General features: G+C 37.5%; 2 protein-coding genes across 7 annotated transcripts in view; one reads left to right on the top strand and one right to left on the bottom strand.

Annotated features, from left to right (window-relative positions):
- vps13a (vacuolar protein sorting 13 homolog A) overlaps positions 1–10,166 on the top strand; it is a 33,135-nt gene extending 22,969 nt beyond the window's left edge. For 4 of the 6 annotated variants that reach the window (XM_086173643.1, XM_086173641.1, XM_086173640.1 and 1 more), the window contains 20 exons: positions 497–554; positions 1,219–1,390; positions 1,570–1,723; positions 1,843–1,983; positions 2,165–2,246; positions 2,342–2,411; positions 2,689–2,803; positions 2,936–3,049; positions 3,258–3,403; positions 3,503–3,584; positions 3,814–3,927; positions 4,134–4,209; positions 4,359–4,522; positions 4,813–4,858; positions 5,136–5,259; positions 5,504–5,618; positions 7,943–8,028; positions 8,248–8,371; positions 8,753–8,827; positions 8,935–10,166. In XM_086173643.1, coding sequence (XP_086029769.1) covers positions 497–554; positions 1,219–1,390; positions 1,570–1,723; positions 1,843–1,983; positions 2,165–2,246; positions 2,342–2,411; positions 2,689–2,803; positions 2,936–3,049; positions 3,258–3,403; positions 3,503–3,584; positions 3,814–3,927; positions 4,134–4,209; positions 4,359–4,522; positions 4,813–4,858; positions 5,136–5,259; positions 5,504–5,618; positions 7,943–8,028; positions 8,248–8,371; positions 8,753–8,827; positions 8,935–8,985 — 2,109 coding nt within the window. In that variant the 3' untranslated portion in view covers positions 8,986–10,166. Of the gene's footprint in view, positions 1–496; positions 555–1,218; positions 1,391–1,569; positions 1,724–1,842; positions 1,984–2,164; positions 2,247–2,341; positions 2,412–2,688; positions 2,804–2,935; positions 3,050–3,257; positions 3,404–3,502; positions 3,585–3,813; positions 3,928–4,133; positions 4,210–4,358; positions 4,523–4,812; positions 4,859–5,135; positions 5,260–5,503; positions 5,619–7,067; positions 7,762–7,942; positions 8,029–8,247; positions 8,372–8,752; positions 8,828–8,934 lie in introns of those variants that run through there. The other 2 variants (XM_086173645.1, XM_086173644.1) reach the window with 1 other exon arrangement.
- A 356-nt stretch (positions 10,167–10,522) lies between these two features.
- LOC147218319 (guanine nucleotide-binding protein subunit alpha-14-like) lies at positions 10,523–16,472 on the bottom strand. The gene is made up of 7 exons (XM_086173483.1): positions 16,329–16,472; positions 13,871–14,055; positions 13,448–13,602; positions 12,143–12,271; positions 11,939–12,068; positions 11,700–11,853; positions 10,523–11,037 (listed from the first exon to the last, which is right to left on the bottom strand). Exons 1-7 carry the CDS (start codon positions 16,447–16,449, stop codon positions 10,847–10,849), a joined length of 1,065 nt encoding a protein of 354 aa, XP_086029609.1. The 5' UTR covers positions 16,450–16,472; the 3' UTR covers positions 10,523–10,846.
- Between the last annotated feature and the right edge of the window lie 503 nt (positions 16,473–16,975).

Here is a 16,975-nt window from a genome sequence, read left to right as displayed (position 1 = left end):
GGCATACATCTGATGTGAAAATGGTTCTTTTGAAACAATAGTTTTTCCTAAAGATGCTGTTTTTTCTTAGCTTTGCAATGTGGCTCAAGATTGTCAGTTGGTTTAATGATGGTGAGGAAACAACTATTTGTCAGTTATTCAGTGAAAGGAAATAGGAAGCTTGCTTTTATTTCTGAATTTGTGCAGATAAAGAAACAGGACAGCATCTGGGACAGCTGATTAAACAGTCTTGAATCTTCTTCTCAGGGTCTCACAAATTAATTTCTACAAATGCTAGAAATATAACCACTACACCCTTTGGAACCCCATATGGTCACGGATTCATTACATTTACACTATGGATGTATTGTGAGCAAAGCACTCAAAGCTGAATCCTCCCTTTTAAAAGCTGTGATCTGAGGAAACGCCTTGTGTTTGAAATGTGAACATTATTTGCATAACTCAATAGCCCCTATGTTTATTTAAAGACGTGTTTTTTTTCTTCTTGTATTTGTAGGACCTGCGTGAAAATATTAACAATGAGGGGAAACTATTTGTGATCTCCTTTTATGAAGGTACAGTAAAAGACACTTAAAATGTTAAAATGAAATGACTGATTGGATTTGATATTATTTTATCTCTATTTCAAATGGAAATATTTGTCCTCTTCACAACCTTAATTTGAGCTTTACTTACATTGTGGGTCATTCAATCTTCTGTCTTTGAATTGAAAAGTAACATGCTGTTGAAAATTATAAAGCACTTAAATTACATAGAGCAAACACTTGTTAATTTGGCAAAAAATCCAGATATTAGCTCCACTTCAATAAAGTACATTAAAATGGTCTCATTTGCAACTTTTACTTCATTTTGCTGATGATACTTCTATAGTTTCAAATGTTACACATAAGTTTTTCAATTCATGTCAGAGTACAGTTTTGATGTACCTTACATACAGCACATAAATGGTTTGAGTATTTCATCCTGCAACAGAACAACTGTTGTATTCATTTTAGTCTGATGCTGTGTTAGCGTTAAGTTTGACATTTATAGTCTCGCAAGAACTTGAACATTTTTATTTACTGATAATCAACAACTTACAATATTAGCTGGATAATTGATGTTGGAATATTCACAAAACCTTGAAACAAATGACTGCAAGTTATGGAACTCTCCAGGAATCATAAGATTTTGAAATGGATGAATTTTCTCCATTTTCTTTCTCTTGGTGATCCAAAGGCCTCCAGCGTGTTGTGCTGTTTACAGAGGACCATGCCATCTTTAAGCTGTTATGCGAGAGTGAGAAGGTGCAGTTGGCCGAACAGGAAATCATCCTTTCGCTACAAAATGTGGGTGTGTCTCTGGTCAACAACAGCACCAGCCAGGAAATCTCCTTCATTGGGATCACAAGGTAGGCAGACAAAAACAAGGACTACATAATAATAGTTTAAAATCCAACCAAGATCTAAAGTGAATAGCATATTATTCATGCCACAACTATGTGGTTTAGTTAAGTAATATTTCATATTTTAGTTAACACTTTGATTTGCCGATATGTACCAACTGTAACCTCTTATTTACTTTGCATAGTTCGGATGTTGTGTGGGAATTCAAACCAAAGAAGAAGAATAGGTGGAAACCTCTGCTGGCTAATGAAACAGAGATGCTGGAGAAAACATTTCAAGAGTACATTGAATCAGGTCCTATGGACGAAGCCGACTATGAACTGGAAAATAACTTGAAGGTTGGAGAATTTCAACTTTTCTGCCCTCTTTTGTTTTCTCACTAAAATTTGTATTTCATGTCAAAAGTACTAAGCTGTTGCTTGTCTGATCATGATTTCTTTTTACTGTTGTTTCTTAGGTGTCTTTTACTCCAAATTGCTTGCGGATGATACAACCAATTGAGGCTCCTCTCAGGAGACACTTTCTGCCTGGGGTGAAAGTAGAGTACAGTGTCTCACCACGGCAGAGGTCATACCGTGTCCAAGTACACCGAATACAGGTTTAAACAAATATCCTTCTTTTTGTATTGAGATTTTTTTTTTTCCTTTTTGTATTTTCTCCACAAATTATCATGAGCATTCAGTAATGTTAAGTTTTCTTCAGTGGTTTTATTGCCTCTTCATTTGTATTAACTCATTATTAATTCTTTTTTTTTTTTTTTTTTTGCCTCCTCCCCACAGATCCAGAATCAGTTGCCTGGGGCCATCTTTCCCTATGTTTTTTATCCTGTAAAACTGCCAAAGTCAATTACAATGGAATCAGGTTGGTAAATATACTGTACATCATATATAGAATTGAGAATAATCTTCTATGAGATGACGTGTGTAATTTAACATTTTCATAATCTTTTTTTGCAGAACCCAAACCTCTAACTGATATTAGCATTGTTACCAGAGCAGCCGGGCACTCTGATATCTCTCGCATCAAGTAAATACTATTATTATGTTGTCCCACTGTGGTTTTTTATTTATTTATTTATTTTTTATTATGATGCACTGTGAGTTAGCTGGTCAACTTTCCTTCCTTATAGTAGCTCATATTTTTGCTTAAGTGAGAAATGCTATTTGCCTTAGGGTTACATACTCACTTCTTTGAGTAAGTATTTGAGGCAGTGTGGTGTTAAAAAAAAAAAAAAAAAAAAAGAATATCATATATATATTAATTTGAACCTGCAAATACAATTTGAAATATGTTTCTTTTAAAGGTACTTCAAGGTGCTGATTCAGGAAATGGATTTGAAGCTTGATTTGGGCTTTCTATATGCAATCCTGGATATGTTTTCGCCTGAGAATGCCAGCATCACAAGCTCAGAGCAGGAGGTGAAATACTTCCAATGAATCTTGCATTTGCTTTTGTCCGTTTCTGTCAAACCTTTGTGTACGAGGTCATGCAAACATTTGTGTTTCTAATTTGTCGTCCTGTGTTTTTGTACTTGTTTGTGATAACATTAGGTGGAACTGTTTGAGAAGGACATAGAGTATATAAAGACGGAGTTGAACAGTGCTTCTGCTGCAGACACTTCTCCAATCAGCCTCTATGAATATTTTCACATTTCCCCTATCAAGGTATGTAACTGATTTTTATATTTATTGTGACCAGTCAGCATATCTTGTTATTGAACTGCGCATATTCACGCACAATTCCAACTAAGGAACACATTTGTTCAGCAAATTAAAATCTGTTCTTACAAGATAGGGTTTTTCTGTTCGTTATCGTCTTTTCTATTGAAATTCTGTGACATTAAGCCGTCTTCGTACGTGCCTGTGTTTACAGCTCCACCTGAGTTTCTCTCTAAGCACAGGGGGAAAAGATGGCCTGAAGGAGAAGAGAGATGCGGAACTCATTCCTGTCCAGTCTCTAAATCTTCTGCTGAAGAGTATTGGAGCCACACTCACAGATGTGCAGGATATAGTTTTCAAGTATGAATGCACACAAAGACCCAATATATCACATACTTTAAATACTAACTAGTTTTTGCGTGATTCATTTGACAGTAATGAGGCTCTTCATTTTTCTAGGCTGGCCTTTTTTGAGCTGACCTTCCAGTTTTGTACCACTCAGCAGCTGCAATGGGAGGTCATCAGACATTACTCGAAACAGGTGGCACATTAATACATGATAACTGGTGTTGTTATTCAAAAACTATAGAAATGGAAGTGCAGTTCATGTAATGGCTATAGATGAGACATTTGCAACAGAGATTTTTGCACTATTAAAACCAAATATGAATTTAATGGCAATTGAGGAGTGGCTAAGTATGTCATCATGTGGCCTTTTTAGGCCCGTTTTTAAGTCTAGTTGGTAATATCTGTTTTTTTTTACATTTCAGGCAATTAAACAGATGTATGTGCTGGTGCTGGGCCTGGATGTGCTTGGAAATCCATTTGGACTCATCAGAGGGCTGTCTGAAGGGGTGGAGGCTTTCTTCTATGAGCCCTACCAGGTAGGACTATAATGCGAGTTTGTATTTATGTACCGCTATATACAAGCAGCAAGAGTAATGTATCACTTTGGCAGCATAAAAAAAATTACATTTTAGTTCTCTCTGAGAACTAATAGACATTATAGTAGACATAGTAGACATTAAGTAGACATTATATTAATGTAATGAATGATGTATTCGCTTTAAATTTGTCCCTTGGGTTTCAGGGAGCCATTCAGGGACCTGAAGAGTTTGTTGAAGGAATGGCTCTCGGGATGAAGGCTCTGGTGGGAGGAGCTGTTGGTAAGTAACTTTATCATTTAGAAGCTGTTTCTATTTTATGCCAGCCTAAATTTAATAGAAAATTGAATAAAGTATCCTTTCAGATACATTTTTAAAGATACAAAATAGCCGATGTTTTAAAGAGTATACCTTACTCATTTGTTCTGTAGGTGGTTTAGCAGGCGCTGCCTCCAGAATCACAGGTGCGATGGCAAAGGGTGTTGCTGCTATAACCATGGATGAAGAATATCAGCAGAAGAGACGAGAGACTATGAACAAACAGCCCAGCGGACTGAGAGAGGGGCTGACCAGGGGTGGAAAGGGATTAGTGTCTGTAAGTAAAGTATTTGGACAGTTTCTTGCTTCATCGACTTGGGTTCATCATACAGCACAGCTCTATAAACTGATGAACTTCTGCAATTAAACGCTCAAAGGTATATTTAGAAAAAGTCCAAAAAAGTACATCAGCATTTCAAACTGTTTTGTAATACTTTGTCACAATTTAAGAGAGGACCCAGAGAATTTTTACTCTTCAAGTATTTGCAATCTTTCTCTACCGTTGTGAGTGTGACAATAAATGATAATTCATTGCCGAGTGGTAACTCTGCTATGTTTTTCTTTCAGGGATTTGTCAGCGGAATCACAGGAATAGTCACCAAACCTATTAAAGGTAATTTTCAGCTCAGCCAATATATAATGTTTTTTTTCTTATTAATATTGCATTATTGCCATTAATCGTCCAATTAACTTGTCTATCATTGGTATACATTAATCTAAATATAGCTTGATGTAGTCCCCTCCAAAGTTCCATGGCTAAATAAGTTGAATGATGGCTGCATCTTTTTATGTTTGTCTTTAACAAATCAAGTTTTTGATGTAGATGCAGCAATAGTGGGGAATAAAGGTTTCCCATTTGTTTTTGTCTGTATCGCCATGTTTTTCTGCAGGAGCACAGAAGGAGGGAGCAGCAGGCTTCTTCAAAGGTGTTGGTAAAGGCCTGGTTGGTGCAGTAGCCAGACCTACGGGGGGCATCATTGACATGGCGAGCAGCACATTCCAAGGGATAAAAAGGTTTGCATTTTGGCTTTCTGTTTGGTGTTTGGACCTTGCTGATGATTTCTTTGCATGATACATTTTCACAGTTTTAAAATTACATATACATAAAGATATTTCACTTGTGGTATTTTAGATATACAGTATGTCTAACAAACCACAATGGCACAATCCCTAGAGTATATGCCGTGACTAGTCAACTTTTGACTAAGATTATGTTGTATTTCCTTAATGAGAACATCTTTGTTGTGTCCAATTTTAGGGCAGCGGAGACTTCTCAAGATGTTCAGTCTTTGCGACCTCCTCGCTTCATCCATGAAGATGGTGTCATACGACCGTATAAGGAGAGAGAGGGCTTTGGCAGTCAGATGCTTCAGGTCAGTCAACTACCTTTATTGAGTCAGACTTGGGCAAATAGATGATTTAAATGTAATCAAAAGGAAATTTCACATCTTGTTATCTTGTTTTTTTTTTTTGAGAGATGATCAGCAAGCTCCAAGTGGTAGAGTATAAGTAAATTACAGATTAAGATCGCCTTATAAAATAGTGAAATGCTAAAGGAGGAGATGAGTGAAAATGCAAATAGGAAAAATAAAAGGTTAAAAGAAAATCAGTAACTTTGTAAGTAAAAATAAAAGATAATGGTTAAGACCAATTACCTAACTACTTCAGTTGTTCCGGCAGGCTCCTCCACATATCATTTAGATTAAATATATTTTGCATTTATAAAGATGTAGTAATTTTTTAATCTGCAAAAAAGTAAATATATGATTTTGTAACCCTAACTAAAGGAGAACTTCTTTCAAGACTGTTTTAATCTATATCTCCACTCAGCTTATTTTAGCACATTGTGGCATCTTTTTGTTACCTAAAAGGCAAATGAACCTGTACATTTTATACTGCTGAGGATTTCGCTACGTCAGCTTTAAATATAGCTGTTTCTTGGTTAAATGGCTCTTTTAATAACATATTTACCTTTGCTATGTCAGAATTACACCAGCATGTATCTTTTATTTGGCTATAACCATCACTTTGAAGCATTTCTGTTTGCCTCATTTGAGGTGTTCTGTTGTCACCGATATTATGTAACGTGTATCAGGTCCGCCCAACGCCATTAAGCTAATAGAGATGCTCTATTTTCGACGATGTCAAATGTAGATTTGGAAGTGGAATTTCATTAAGCCTGACAAAAACATTCACTCCTATTTCAAGAAACAACTTACTCTAAATATTCCTAAGTCCCTTCATTTGGTCACGAGTGTGTCATGGAAAACCCACAGAAAATAATCAGAAGGTCAATTCTACTGCCCTCCAAGAGACAGGTGACACACTGAGGCACGCATTGAGGCACATTCCCAACATTGCAGTGCTTGTTTTCCTAGGAAACACAAATACCTCTAAATATCATTTGTGATGTTGGAGATCCCTGCCCATTGTTTCAAGATGTTGAGCTTTTTTTCTCAGCTCGTCATTTGCATGTTTTGTAGTTTGTCACCACCTTTTAAAAACAGAAAGTAACTAAACTTTTGTTTCCGGTGCTACGCTGGTAGAAAGAAGATTAAGTATTCAGATTTCAAATAGGTGACTGTATGAAGCATTTGCAATACTCATTTTTAAGTTTATATGAAAATAGAGTCAAATTAATGAAGACAAAAACTTGTAGAAAAGTAATTGGCTGATGCCATTAGATGAGACTGAAAAGATGGAGCATTAAGTGTTAGTGGGCCTTTGTTGCTGGAGTCGATCCCCACATCTGATGGGATGAAAGCAGGATGTGTCTCTTTCTGCGCTGATCTCAACTCTGTCTTCTCTTGTTACATCCACAGACCAGATTGTCCTTCAGTGACTGGAGTAGATCTGACTCAGAGGATGAGGGCGATGAGGGAAACAGCTAGCTGTTACTGTTGTAGCATAGCTCTGTGTGTCTTTGGTCTCTTTTGAAGTTTTGGAATATTTAAATAGGGCAAAGAAAGGTTTTTGGGTGGATATATGAGTTCTATAAAAGATCAACATTTCTAATAGCTTTAAGAAATTAATTTCATGTCAAAAGTATCAAGAAAATTGTTTGGAAAAAAATACATTAATATTTGCAGTGACGTCTATAAAAACAATTATGCATTTCCCAAAGAAAAAAAAGTTATAGATTTCATCATTATTCTTAAAGACCTTTTTCTTCAAAATCCTCTAAAGACGTAATTCTTCATCTCTAACCTGGTATTGCTCGCTATACTTAGGAAACGCTTTTGTTGTTGTTAATTTGTGTTGTCTATATTTGTGAGTGACCTCAGTTTCTGTTATTTAATTATAACTCCCTTGAATATTACCTTTTTTTTCTTTTATCATCATCATCATCATCATTTTATCATCATCATCATCAAAATCATCATCAAATTACATAAAAACATTTCCCTGAAATATATCCTGTCCTCATGTATGCGTTTTTGTTTCGTCAGTCTGCCACTCTGTTCACCTCCATTATTCATCACTGTCTTTTTATCAATAAAATTTTCACATTTTCGACTCCCGTCTGCCATCGTTTATGTTTCACTTCATCTGTCATCGCTGTCACACTTTGCAGGTATTTTGGTAACAGATAATCACGGTCGAGATCGTGCTTTGAAATAATTGTAATTTCCCGGATTGAATGTTATGGCATGAATGATAATTACCTATACTTTTGTTTTCCCATGTTGTCCCCCAGAAAATTGAGAACGGCCGTTTTGCTAAATACAGATACTTTGCTCACGCCAAGGTCAATGAGTCCGACCTCCTTATGATTACCAAAAGGTAGGTGTCCGTTGACGAAGCAAGCCAAACGTTGTGTCCAGCATGGTCTCATAGATTATTTGTAAAAGCTATTTCACACTAGAAGATTTTTCGCATATGTAACAGGGACTTGCTAACTGCTCTGCTTCTGTGTGTTTGTTGCTTTATGTCAAAACCATGGTCTTTCCTATTCTTTTTTTCCCCCTACAAGATGAATTCTTATATTTGTGTTTTTTATAGGGGCATATTTTTCGTGACTAAAGGCACATTTGGCCAGCTGACCTGTGAGTGGCAATATCTTTTCGAAGAGTTTACCAAGGATCCAATGATTGTCGAGGACCGCCGGCTTCGCATTGAGGCCAAGGTAAAAAACAAACAAATAACGGAACATTTTTAACCCAAAAGCAAAGGAAAACCACCCACTAAGTGGATATAAAAAGATAGATTGATTCTAAAAATGTAATATTATGACTAGACACAATTACCTTTTTTCAGCTTATTCCCACATCATTTTTATACATATTTATGTTTGAAACATCCCTTTCGTGCCATTGAATGACTAAACAATCAATAATTATATGTCTGAATGCTGTTTTTAGGAAAAAATTCAGCAAGAAATGGTTAAATTCTCATGAAAACAATACAAAGGCAATTTTCTGTTATGTTTCACTTTATTGGCCCCAGTTGGGGTTCTGGCAGCAGATTTATTTTCAAACTTCTCACACTTTTTATCTGTTGCACGCAGGAGAGAGTAAAGTCTGTCTTCCATGCCAAGGAGTTCGGAAAGATCATCAATTTCAAAACACCAGAGATTGCCAAGGTATGTAAGATGTTCAGTTGTAAAAATGTATCTTAACTCAAATTCCCTTTATTTGACATGTATCAATGCAGTTAATGGTACTCTATCATATACCTCTTATTCACCAGTGGGTTCTTGCCAAACTGGACGATGCCAGAGAAAGTTTACCAAAATACTGAGTTGCCACGAAGGTTGTGAGACAGTGAAAGAAAAAGATGAACACACAAACAGGTTGTGTGCATCAGTGCCTTTCTTCTTTACTGCATGCCAGTTTTGTTTACCTCTGTGTGTGCGGGCTTGAACGCGTACTGATAAAAAGGAGATGGTGAATGTTGATTGTCAGTGCGTGCGTATGTGTGTGTGTGTGTGTGTCTGAAAGGCTGGGTGTGTGCAGTTGTATGCATGCTTACAGAAGTGCTCTCAATCAACAGCTGACCTACATTATTTTACACGGGTGCTCAGAATGCATCAGAGCGAACCCCTCAGCGTCTTTACTCTGACCGTGCGCACCTTTGCACACAAATTACATCAAATCTGTTCTTATAGAGGACAACAGCCTGCTACTGCAAACATAGCTGATTGTCTGACTTCATCTGAAATGTGATCTTAACATTTTCCCACGCCTTTATTTTAATTTCCCTCACCATATCCCGTAAAAATTCATTTTAAATTCCCCATTTAAAAACAGTTTTACCCATTCATTTCAAAGTAGTATCGGGCAATCTATTACTGTTGTTGCCATTAACTCCAGCAGCCATAACTACTGTAGCATTTTCAGAACAGGTTATGTTATTATTTTGCTGGATTAATTAAAAGGGAAACTAACTGAAATCTCAAATATGGCTTTATAACACATTATTCGCAATTGACTGTCTGAATTTTACTTATCTGTCTCTTTCTCCTGTTTTTTTATACATTTCTGCAAGATAAAGACTGTTTTGTGTGGGATTTACAGACGCATGCTATTTTTATACTTACATGTATTAAATTGCAGTATAACGTTATCTAAAAAAAAAAAGATAGACTATCCTGTATATATTTATGCTCATTATTGTCTGTATTTAGGTGCTGCAGATTGAAAATTTTGTGATATTTATGTTTTTATACCACACTAGCCATGTTATGTAGAGCAAAGTACATGAAAAGAAATAAATGCCAACAAGTGTCAGCTGCTAATTTTGTTGATAAGGAATATATTTTAACATTTTCATTTGACTTTTTCGCGGATTAACCATGACTCAAGAAATCTGCTGCCATCATGTCATTTACATATTAGGAGCAAAGTGATCACTGCAGTGGCTGTTTTGGCAATTTTTCTGTTTTCAACAAAATTAAATAAAATGTGTTACAGTGTAAATTATGTTTTGTCTTTAACCGGCCTTGTATTGTCTCTTATATTTAGACAGTCTCACAGACAGTATGTGAATTCTGTAGTTAATACATTTGTAAAAAGAAGCAAAACAAGTTATGGACAACTAAAACTATGCTTTCTAAAGTATGGGAGGAGGTACTTTCAGGTAAAAGTGGGAAAATAAATTTTCAGTCCTTGAATCCACACAACAGGAGCACATAGGGGGGAAATCTATTGTATTTGTGGAAATGACGTACAGAAGAGGGAAGTGAACATCTCTCTGTGTGGTCGGTCAAGCAGAGCTGACTTATGTGGGATGCAAGTGGCACATGATTCTTCTTGAACAAATTTCAATTTCAGCTGAGATTAGTAAAAGTGCGTGATTTTATATAACATATATATAGTATATATATTCTGCATATATAAACCCCCTCCTATTAGATAATTTCCCATTCTAACTAATTTGGATATCTACAAAGAGAAGAATGAAAGTTCTGAAAGTCTTATTCAACACACAAGATGATAATATTTGGGCACTTCTATTGAAGAACACTAGCCATTGTGTATAAATGGAGAAACGATACAAATCCATCATATCCTTTGGTTAAACAGCACTTTGTTTAATCAAATTCCCTTTTCTTTGCTGTCCTTGTGGCTGTGTATTTCACTCCCTTATCCTGCCCTTCTGTTTAAACCAGATTGAAATCCTTCAGGTTGTGGCGGAGGATGGTGTCTCTGACCGCCACGAACACAAAGCGGATGTTTTCCGTGTCAGTTGCGCAGGTGAAGTGAGCGTACAGTGTCTTGTCCTTGTCTGGGTTTTGTTCTTGGTACATTTTCAGAATGAACTCTTGAGCTGCCGCAGTGTCCTGCCGGGGTCCTACAATTCAGGATGGATATTATTTATCCCTTTTAGTTGAATGTGATGCTTCTCTAAGCATGAATTTGAAAATACTCAGTGCTCAAGGTTTTCTCCAATTATTATTATATTTTTACGAAAGGGCTTTTGTTGTGCATAAAACTAGGGGATATTTGTTCCTGCTTACTAAACAATTTAATCGTTTCAGGGGCCTCACCCCTCAGAGTTTTCTTTGTGGCTCTTTGACTTAAATTAAGAAATAAATGCAATATGAAACATTGTGTCATGTGAAAATGTAAGAGACCATTTCCATTAAATTTGGACAAAAAGTATCTTCTAAAGTGAGGAAAAAAAATTCATAATGCTAAGGAGCCACTTTGTCTAATTACTGCAGTTATATATTCAAAGTCCAATTTCAGTTTTTATTTTCCTTTATTCATTTTATTAAACTGAACATTTCTTCCCCTAAAAATTGAATTAAAGAGAAGGTACTTGGTTGTCTATATTTATATTCATGTAAATCTGAATGTCTGTGCTATTTAACATTCATTTTAACCTCTAGAAATTCAATTTTTGGTCATAACTGGTCAATCTTTACTCACCATTTCTTTTTGTCTGTCCGCTGACTTTCACCTTTAAAACCAATGACCGATAGCTTAACTTGAATATCAAAGAAAACTAACCAGTGAATTCAGGGAAGTAGTCGGCTAAGTGAGAGTACATGATCTTCTCCTGGAGGATGTCTGTCTTATTGAGGAACAGTATGACCGAGGATCGCTGGAACCAGGGGTAGGTGATGATGGTTTTAAACAGAGCCTTGCTTTCCTCCATACGGTTCTGTTAAAATATTTTAAAAACTTTGAAATACAGAAAAATGAATACATTTGAATGGTGCCTTAGAGAGAGGAAAAGGTATCGCCACCTCGTTGTCGCATTCAACCAGGACTTGGTCGTACTCGCTGAGCGCCACCAGAAATATTATGGAGGTGACATTCTCAAAGCAGTGGATCCATTTCCTCCTCTCTGACCTTTGACCCCCCACATCCACCATCCTGCCATGCAAACAGAAACGTGCACGGGCCATTTCTAATATATTTATCTTATCTTCAACGCCGTCGTATCTCACCTGAATATGACGTTCTCCATGTCAAATGGATATTCGATGATTCCCGTGGTCGGCACTCTGACTCTTAGGATATCTTGTACGTCCGGTAAATAAGACGGCTGCGCGATGCGATCCAGTTCGGTGAGATAGCTGAGGAAACAGATCATGAATCATTTGGGATTGAATCACCATCACTGGACGATGTTTATGATTTGAATCAGTGAGAGCAAGACAAGTCAAAGCTTGACAGTGATCATTACTTACATAGGCCTCCACATACATATCACATATTCAGACATTTAAATATAAATACACTGCTCAGAAAAATAAAGGGAACACTAAAATAACACATCCCGGCTCTGAATGAATGAAATATTCATATCAAATAATTTGGAAATCAAATGTATTAACCCATGGAGGTCTGGATATGGAGTCACACTCAAAATTCACCACGAGCTGATCCAACTTTGGTGTAATGTCATTAAAACAAGTCAAAACGAAGCAGAGTTGCTTCCTAAGTGGACAGTTTGATTTCACAGAAGTGTAATTGACTTGGAATAACATTGTGTTGTTTAAGTGATCCCTTTATGTTTTGAGAAGCACATATATACGTGTATATATACATATATGTATATTCTAATATTTGTGAAGTGTCAGCTGCAGGACAACTGCTACTTCCATATCCTATATATACCTGTTACCCATTGAAGCTCCATTGGAAGCTCTGTGTGTGTGTGTGTATATATATATATATATATGGTGTTATGCATGTGTGTATGTGTGTGTGTATATGTTATTTATATATATATATATATATATGTGCATATATATATATAATATGTGTTTGTGTATATATGTATATATATATGTGTGTATATATATATACACACATATATATACATGTGTGTGTGTGTGTTTGTATGTATGTATATACATATATAGTATATATGGTATACATGTGTGTGTGTGTATGTTTGTGTGTATATATATATATTATATATGCCTGAGTGCATATATGTCGGTGAGTGTATAGGTTTATGTATATATATATATATATATCATATGTATGTGTGTGTGTGTGTGTGTGTGTGTGTGTGTGAGTGTATGTGTTTATGCTGCATATGTGATTCAAGTTTCTCATAATCGCTGACATGTCAGGTATTGCAACTGTTAATGTGTTTCTGATGAAGCTTATCATTTGCCAAGTAGTTTAATTTGATGTTAGGACTGCAAATGCCTTGATGATGATATGTTGTCTGTGTTTTGAAAGGGAGCTGCTTAAATGCTCAGAGTAGCATCAGGTCAGGTCGTGCGTCTGCTGCTCACTATTTGGTGGAGTCGGACAGCTGGTACTCTCTGCGTCGCTTGTAGCATTCCTGTATCCCCGTATCTTCCCAGAGTCTCCTGATGCCAGTGACGTGGCCTGGATCCAGCTTCTCCACCTTATCCACGTCCACCTCCAGGATGGAATTTGCATGGCTCTGGGGTCCCACAGAGGACAGTTAAGCGTTCTGGTTAAATTCGCAACACCTCGTGTAACCACTTATTTTACATTCTTCAACATGCAGGGTGAAGAAAAGAAGCAGTAACTGGGAGAACTACCATTCTACTTTGTTTTCCAACAGCGTTTGGCACGTTTCTAACTATAGAAACTGATTTTACATCTCTTTTTTTTTTTTTTATTTAAAAGAAAATCAAATGGCTATGCTCACGTCACAACCAGAGAACGCAATGTTTTTGACTTTGCACCTGACTCCGGGGGTCGGAGAAAGACACACTGAGTGCCTCCATGGCTCGGATCATGGTCTGCATGGAGGTGTAAATGTTCTGGTAGACCAGTTTGGCATAACACCTCTTGTCCTCATCCGTGTACCCCCCTCCATGGATTATCCTCATTTGTTTGATAAAGGTGCTCTTTCCGCTCTCTCCGGTGCCTGTCGGAAAATTCATTCAAACATGTCTTGAATGCAAAGAAACAATGTTAATATGCCAGAGAGTCTATATGGCAGTGGTCCCCAAACTACGGCCCGTCTCCACATTTTGCCCGGCCCCTGAACAATGCCAGACATGCATTATGATTTTTTTTTATTTTTTATTCTGGCCTTGTAGTCGTGACTTGTACATGCATAGAACGTAACATTCAATGCCAACCATACTGGTCGTGAAATGTGTTGCGTTGGTAGGTGTTGGTATCAGTTCAGTTTCATAGCCTGGTTGCATTCTGGTTCTCACAGTGAATTTGATATGAGAGAGCAGTTGTGTCTACAAGAAAGTTAATGTTCCTTGGTCTTTTTTTTCTGTGAAAAACTTGAAAAGGGTTATTTGGTTATTATTTATTGAATAAATAGTGTTATTCATTTCATTAATAATTATATAATAATATAACAATAATAATTAATAATTACTATTTATTATCTGATTTTTTTCCTGTCAAGATCCCAGAGAGGGTTAATATTTAGTTACGTGTGGTTTTCTGGAAAACAATAAATGTTTACATTTAGTCACCTCTGCGATCGTCACACTTTTTGTTACAAACTAGCGCAGCCCCCCGTCAGAGAACGGAAAAGTTATTTGGCCCTCGCAGGAAAAAGTTTGGGGACCCCTGATATAGAGGATGTTCAAGTGCTGATCGAGGTTCTGCGAATTGCATTTTGTTGTTGTTATTGTATTTATTTATTTATTTATTTTTTACCAGCCATATTTATCAAATCACCAAATGGTGCTATAAGAATTCTACTAATTACTTTGCACAGAAGAGAATTTGATATTGGCATTAAAAAAAAAAAATCCAAGAAATATCCATGCATTTGGATATTTTGGATTCAGAGAAACACTTCATCATTTGGATTATGAACTGGCTGCATCCGGCCCTGTCAGTGAGGATTACTCACAGAAACAGAAACATGTGACACGTTCACACAAACACACATTGTCTCCCGCTGGCCGCATGATACAGAATACATTTGTTTAACAAATCTGTGTTTGTTAACAGACCTGTTGTGTCACATGTAGACATATTCAGACTGTGACTTTGTGTGTGTGTGTGTGTGTGTGTGTGTGTGTGTGTGTGTGTGTGTGTGTGTTTGGAAAGGTGCCACGAACACAGATCTTTACATACCGGCAAAACAGGCCTAAACAAATGGACTTGCATTTGAATGCATCTTGTTGATACGCCAAGTTTCTTGGAGCTTGTTTGTGAAGGTAATTGTTGTTGCTAAATCTATCTTTTCTGACAGTATTCATTCTGGAAAGCAGTACATTATGTTACTCATATTATCCCGGACTTTTAAGCACTACTCACCTTTAAATTCTATCTGAAAAGTTCACATTTAAACATTATGTAATAGAATACAGTAAAAGTGGCACAAGCAAGCCTGCGTCCTGCTTATTTCTATTAACTTCAGTGCTTGATTTTCAGTTTGTGCCGATCCAAATTATCTTATTTTGACTTTTCCTCCGCTTCGTGTTGAATGTCCCTCCGGGTCGAGTCGGATGAATCGATGGATAAATGAATGTTGGCCTTTCCAAGAGCAGCCAGGAGAAGTTTGACTGTGGGATTTGATTTGCATAACTTTTGCATCAGTCGTACATTATCAGCTACGATGGCTTTCCAACAAAACCGCCAACGGAGGACCCTGAAACCGCTGCGGGAAAACGCATCATTTTCCGATCTTTAAAAGAACAACGGCGATGTCCCAATTCCACATTTACGTCTATTGGTTGTTAACACCCTACGACGGTCGGTGCTGTGAAAGCAAAGTGAATGAATGTTCTCAGAAGTAACGCCTGCAGCGAGTAACCAGGAGATGAACTCTTGTCAAGTCTCAGAGGTGTAAGTAAATCCTTCGGCCGCGATGGACATTTCCTTAATTTAATGCGAGACGTTGACCTGTTTCGTCCCTTCTTAAGTAAAAGCATGATTAGCAATATTGCTAACTGAAAATTTTCATTAATATTTTATCATCTCCTTCGGGGGAAAAGTGCCTCCATCCCTGCAGCCGAACAGGAGGGGAAAATGAATCCTTTAAGTTTGGAAATATTGGAGCAACAAATATGAACTATTAAGTCGTGGAGGTTATTTTTTCATGAAACAGTAACTATTATATATTATTATACTTTTAAGAAATTTCAATCTTGGCTTACAGATAAGCCTTTCAAATTATGGCTGCAGTGGTAATAATCTATAAATAGGAACAGAGATGTTTACCTAAGAGCAGAAGCTTCAGGTCTCGGTGGGAGTCCTTCTTGTCTCTCCTCAGCTGCTTGTCTATCTCCTCGCTGATCTTCTCACCTTCTCTGTCCGCCGCCGAGCAGCAGCATCCCGCCATCCCGGAGACCTCGGGCCGCCTCCTCACGCTGTGGAGATGAATGAAAGGATGAACGATGCGCGGGAACTCGACCCGCCTCACCGGCTCGGGATCAAGAGACGCCCATCGGTGATGTTTCCGTCCAGAGGCAAACCAGGTGAGCGCTCGGGTCCCCGGGCCAATAGGGGGCCTCGGAGGGCTGACAAACTTTAGGAACGGCAGGCCTGTGGACGGGGGAAGCACTTCAGATGGGCTTTAGGGGGCTCACAATTCTTTCAGTTCTTTTGTCAGGTTGCCCGTGGAGGTTCTCAGTCGTCCGAGTCACGGTGAATTCTTGTCTTGGCGACTGGACTTGAATTTCTTCAGTTCTGCCTCCCGGACAAAGGGGTGAAATGTCTTCAAGTGAAGAAATTCAAGTCCAGTTGCCACGACAGGGATTCTTTTGTGGGGTAATTTAAAACACAATGGAGAGAACTGCTGAGATAAACCCCTCACCTTGATATTTTGCCCGGAGTCCCAACAGACTCCGGACTTGCCACTGCCTTCT

Source organism: Fistularia commersonii, chromosome 26, assembly GCF_037954325.1.
Source record: "Fistularia commersonii isolate RoL2024-O1a breed Wild chromosome 26, RoL_Fcom_v1.0, whole genome shotgun sequence".
Lineage (NCBI taxonomy): Eukaryota > Metazoa > Chordata > Actinopteri > Syngnathiformes > Fistulariidae > Fistularia > Fistularia commersonii.
Note: the sequence above shows the minus strand (reverse complement) of the source record. Positions and strands in the feature narration are given on the sequence as shown.

What these genes read in the sequence shown, in the direction of transcription:
- LOC147218319 (XM_086173483.1), bottom strand. Translation starts at nt 16,449, where the DNA reads ATGGCGGGATGCTGCTGCTCGGCGGCGGACAGAGAAGGTGAGAAGATC. An exon ending in TCTCCGACCCCCGGAGTCAG is followed by an intron (nt 13,603 to 13,870) that starts GTGCAAAGTCAA and finishes GTGGGACCCCAG; the next exon opens with AGCCATGCAAATTCCATCCT. An exon ending in CTACTTCCCTGAATTCACTG is followed by an intron (nt 11,038 to 11,699) that starts GTTAGTTTTCTT and finishes CCTGAATTGTAG; the next exon opens with GACCCCGGCAGGACACTGCG.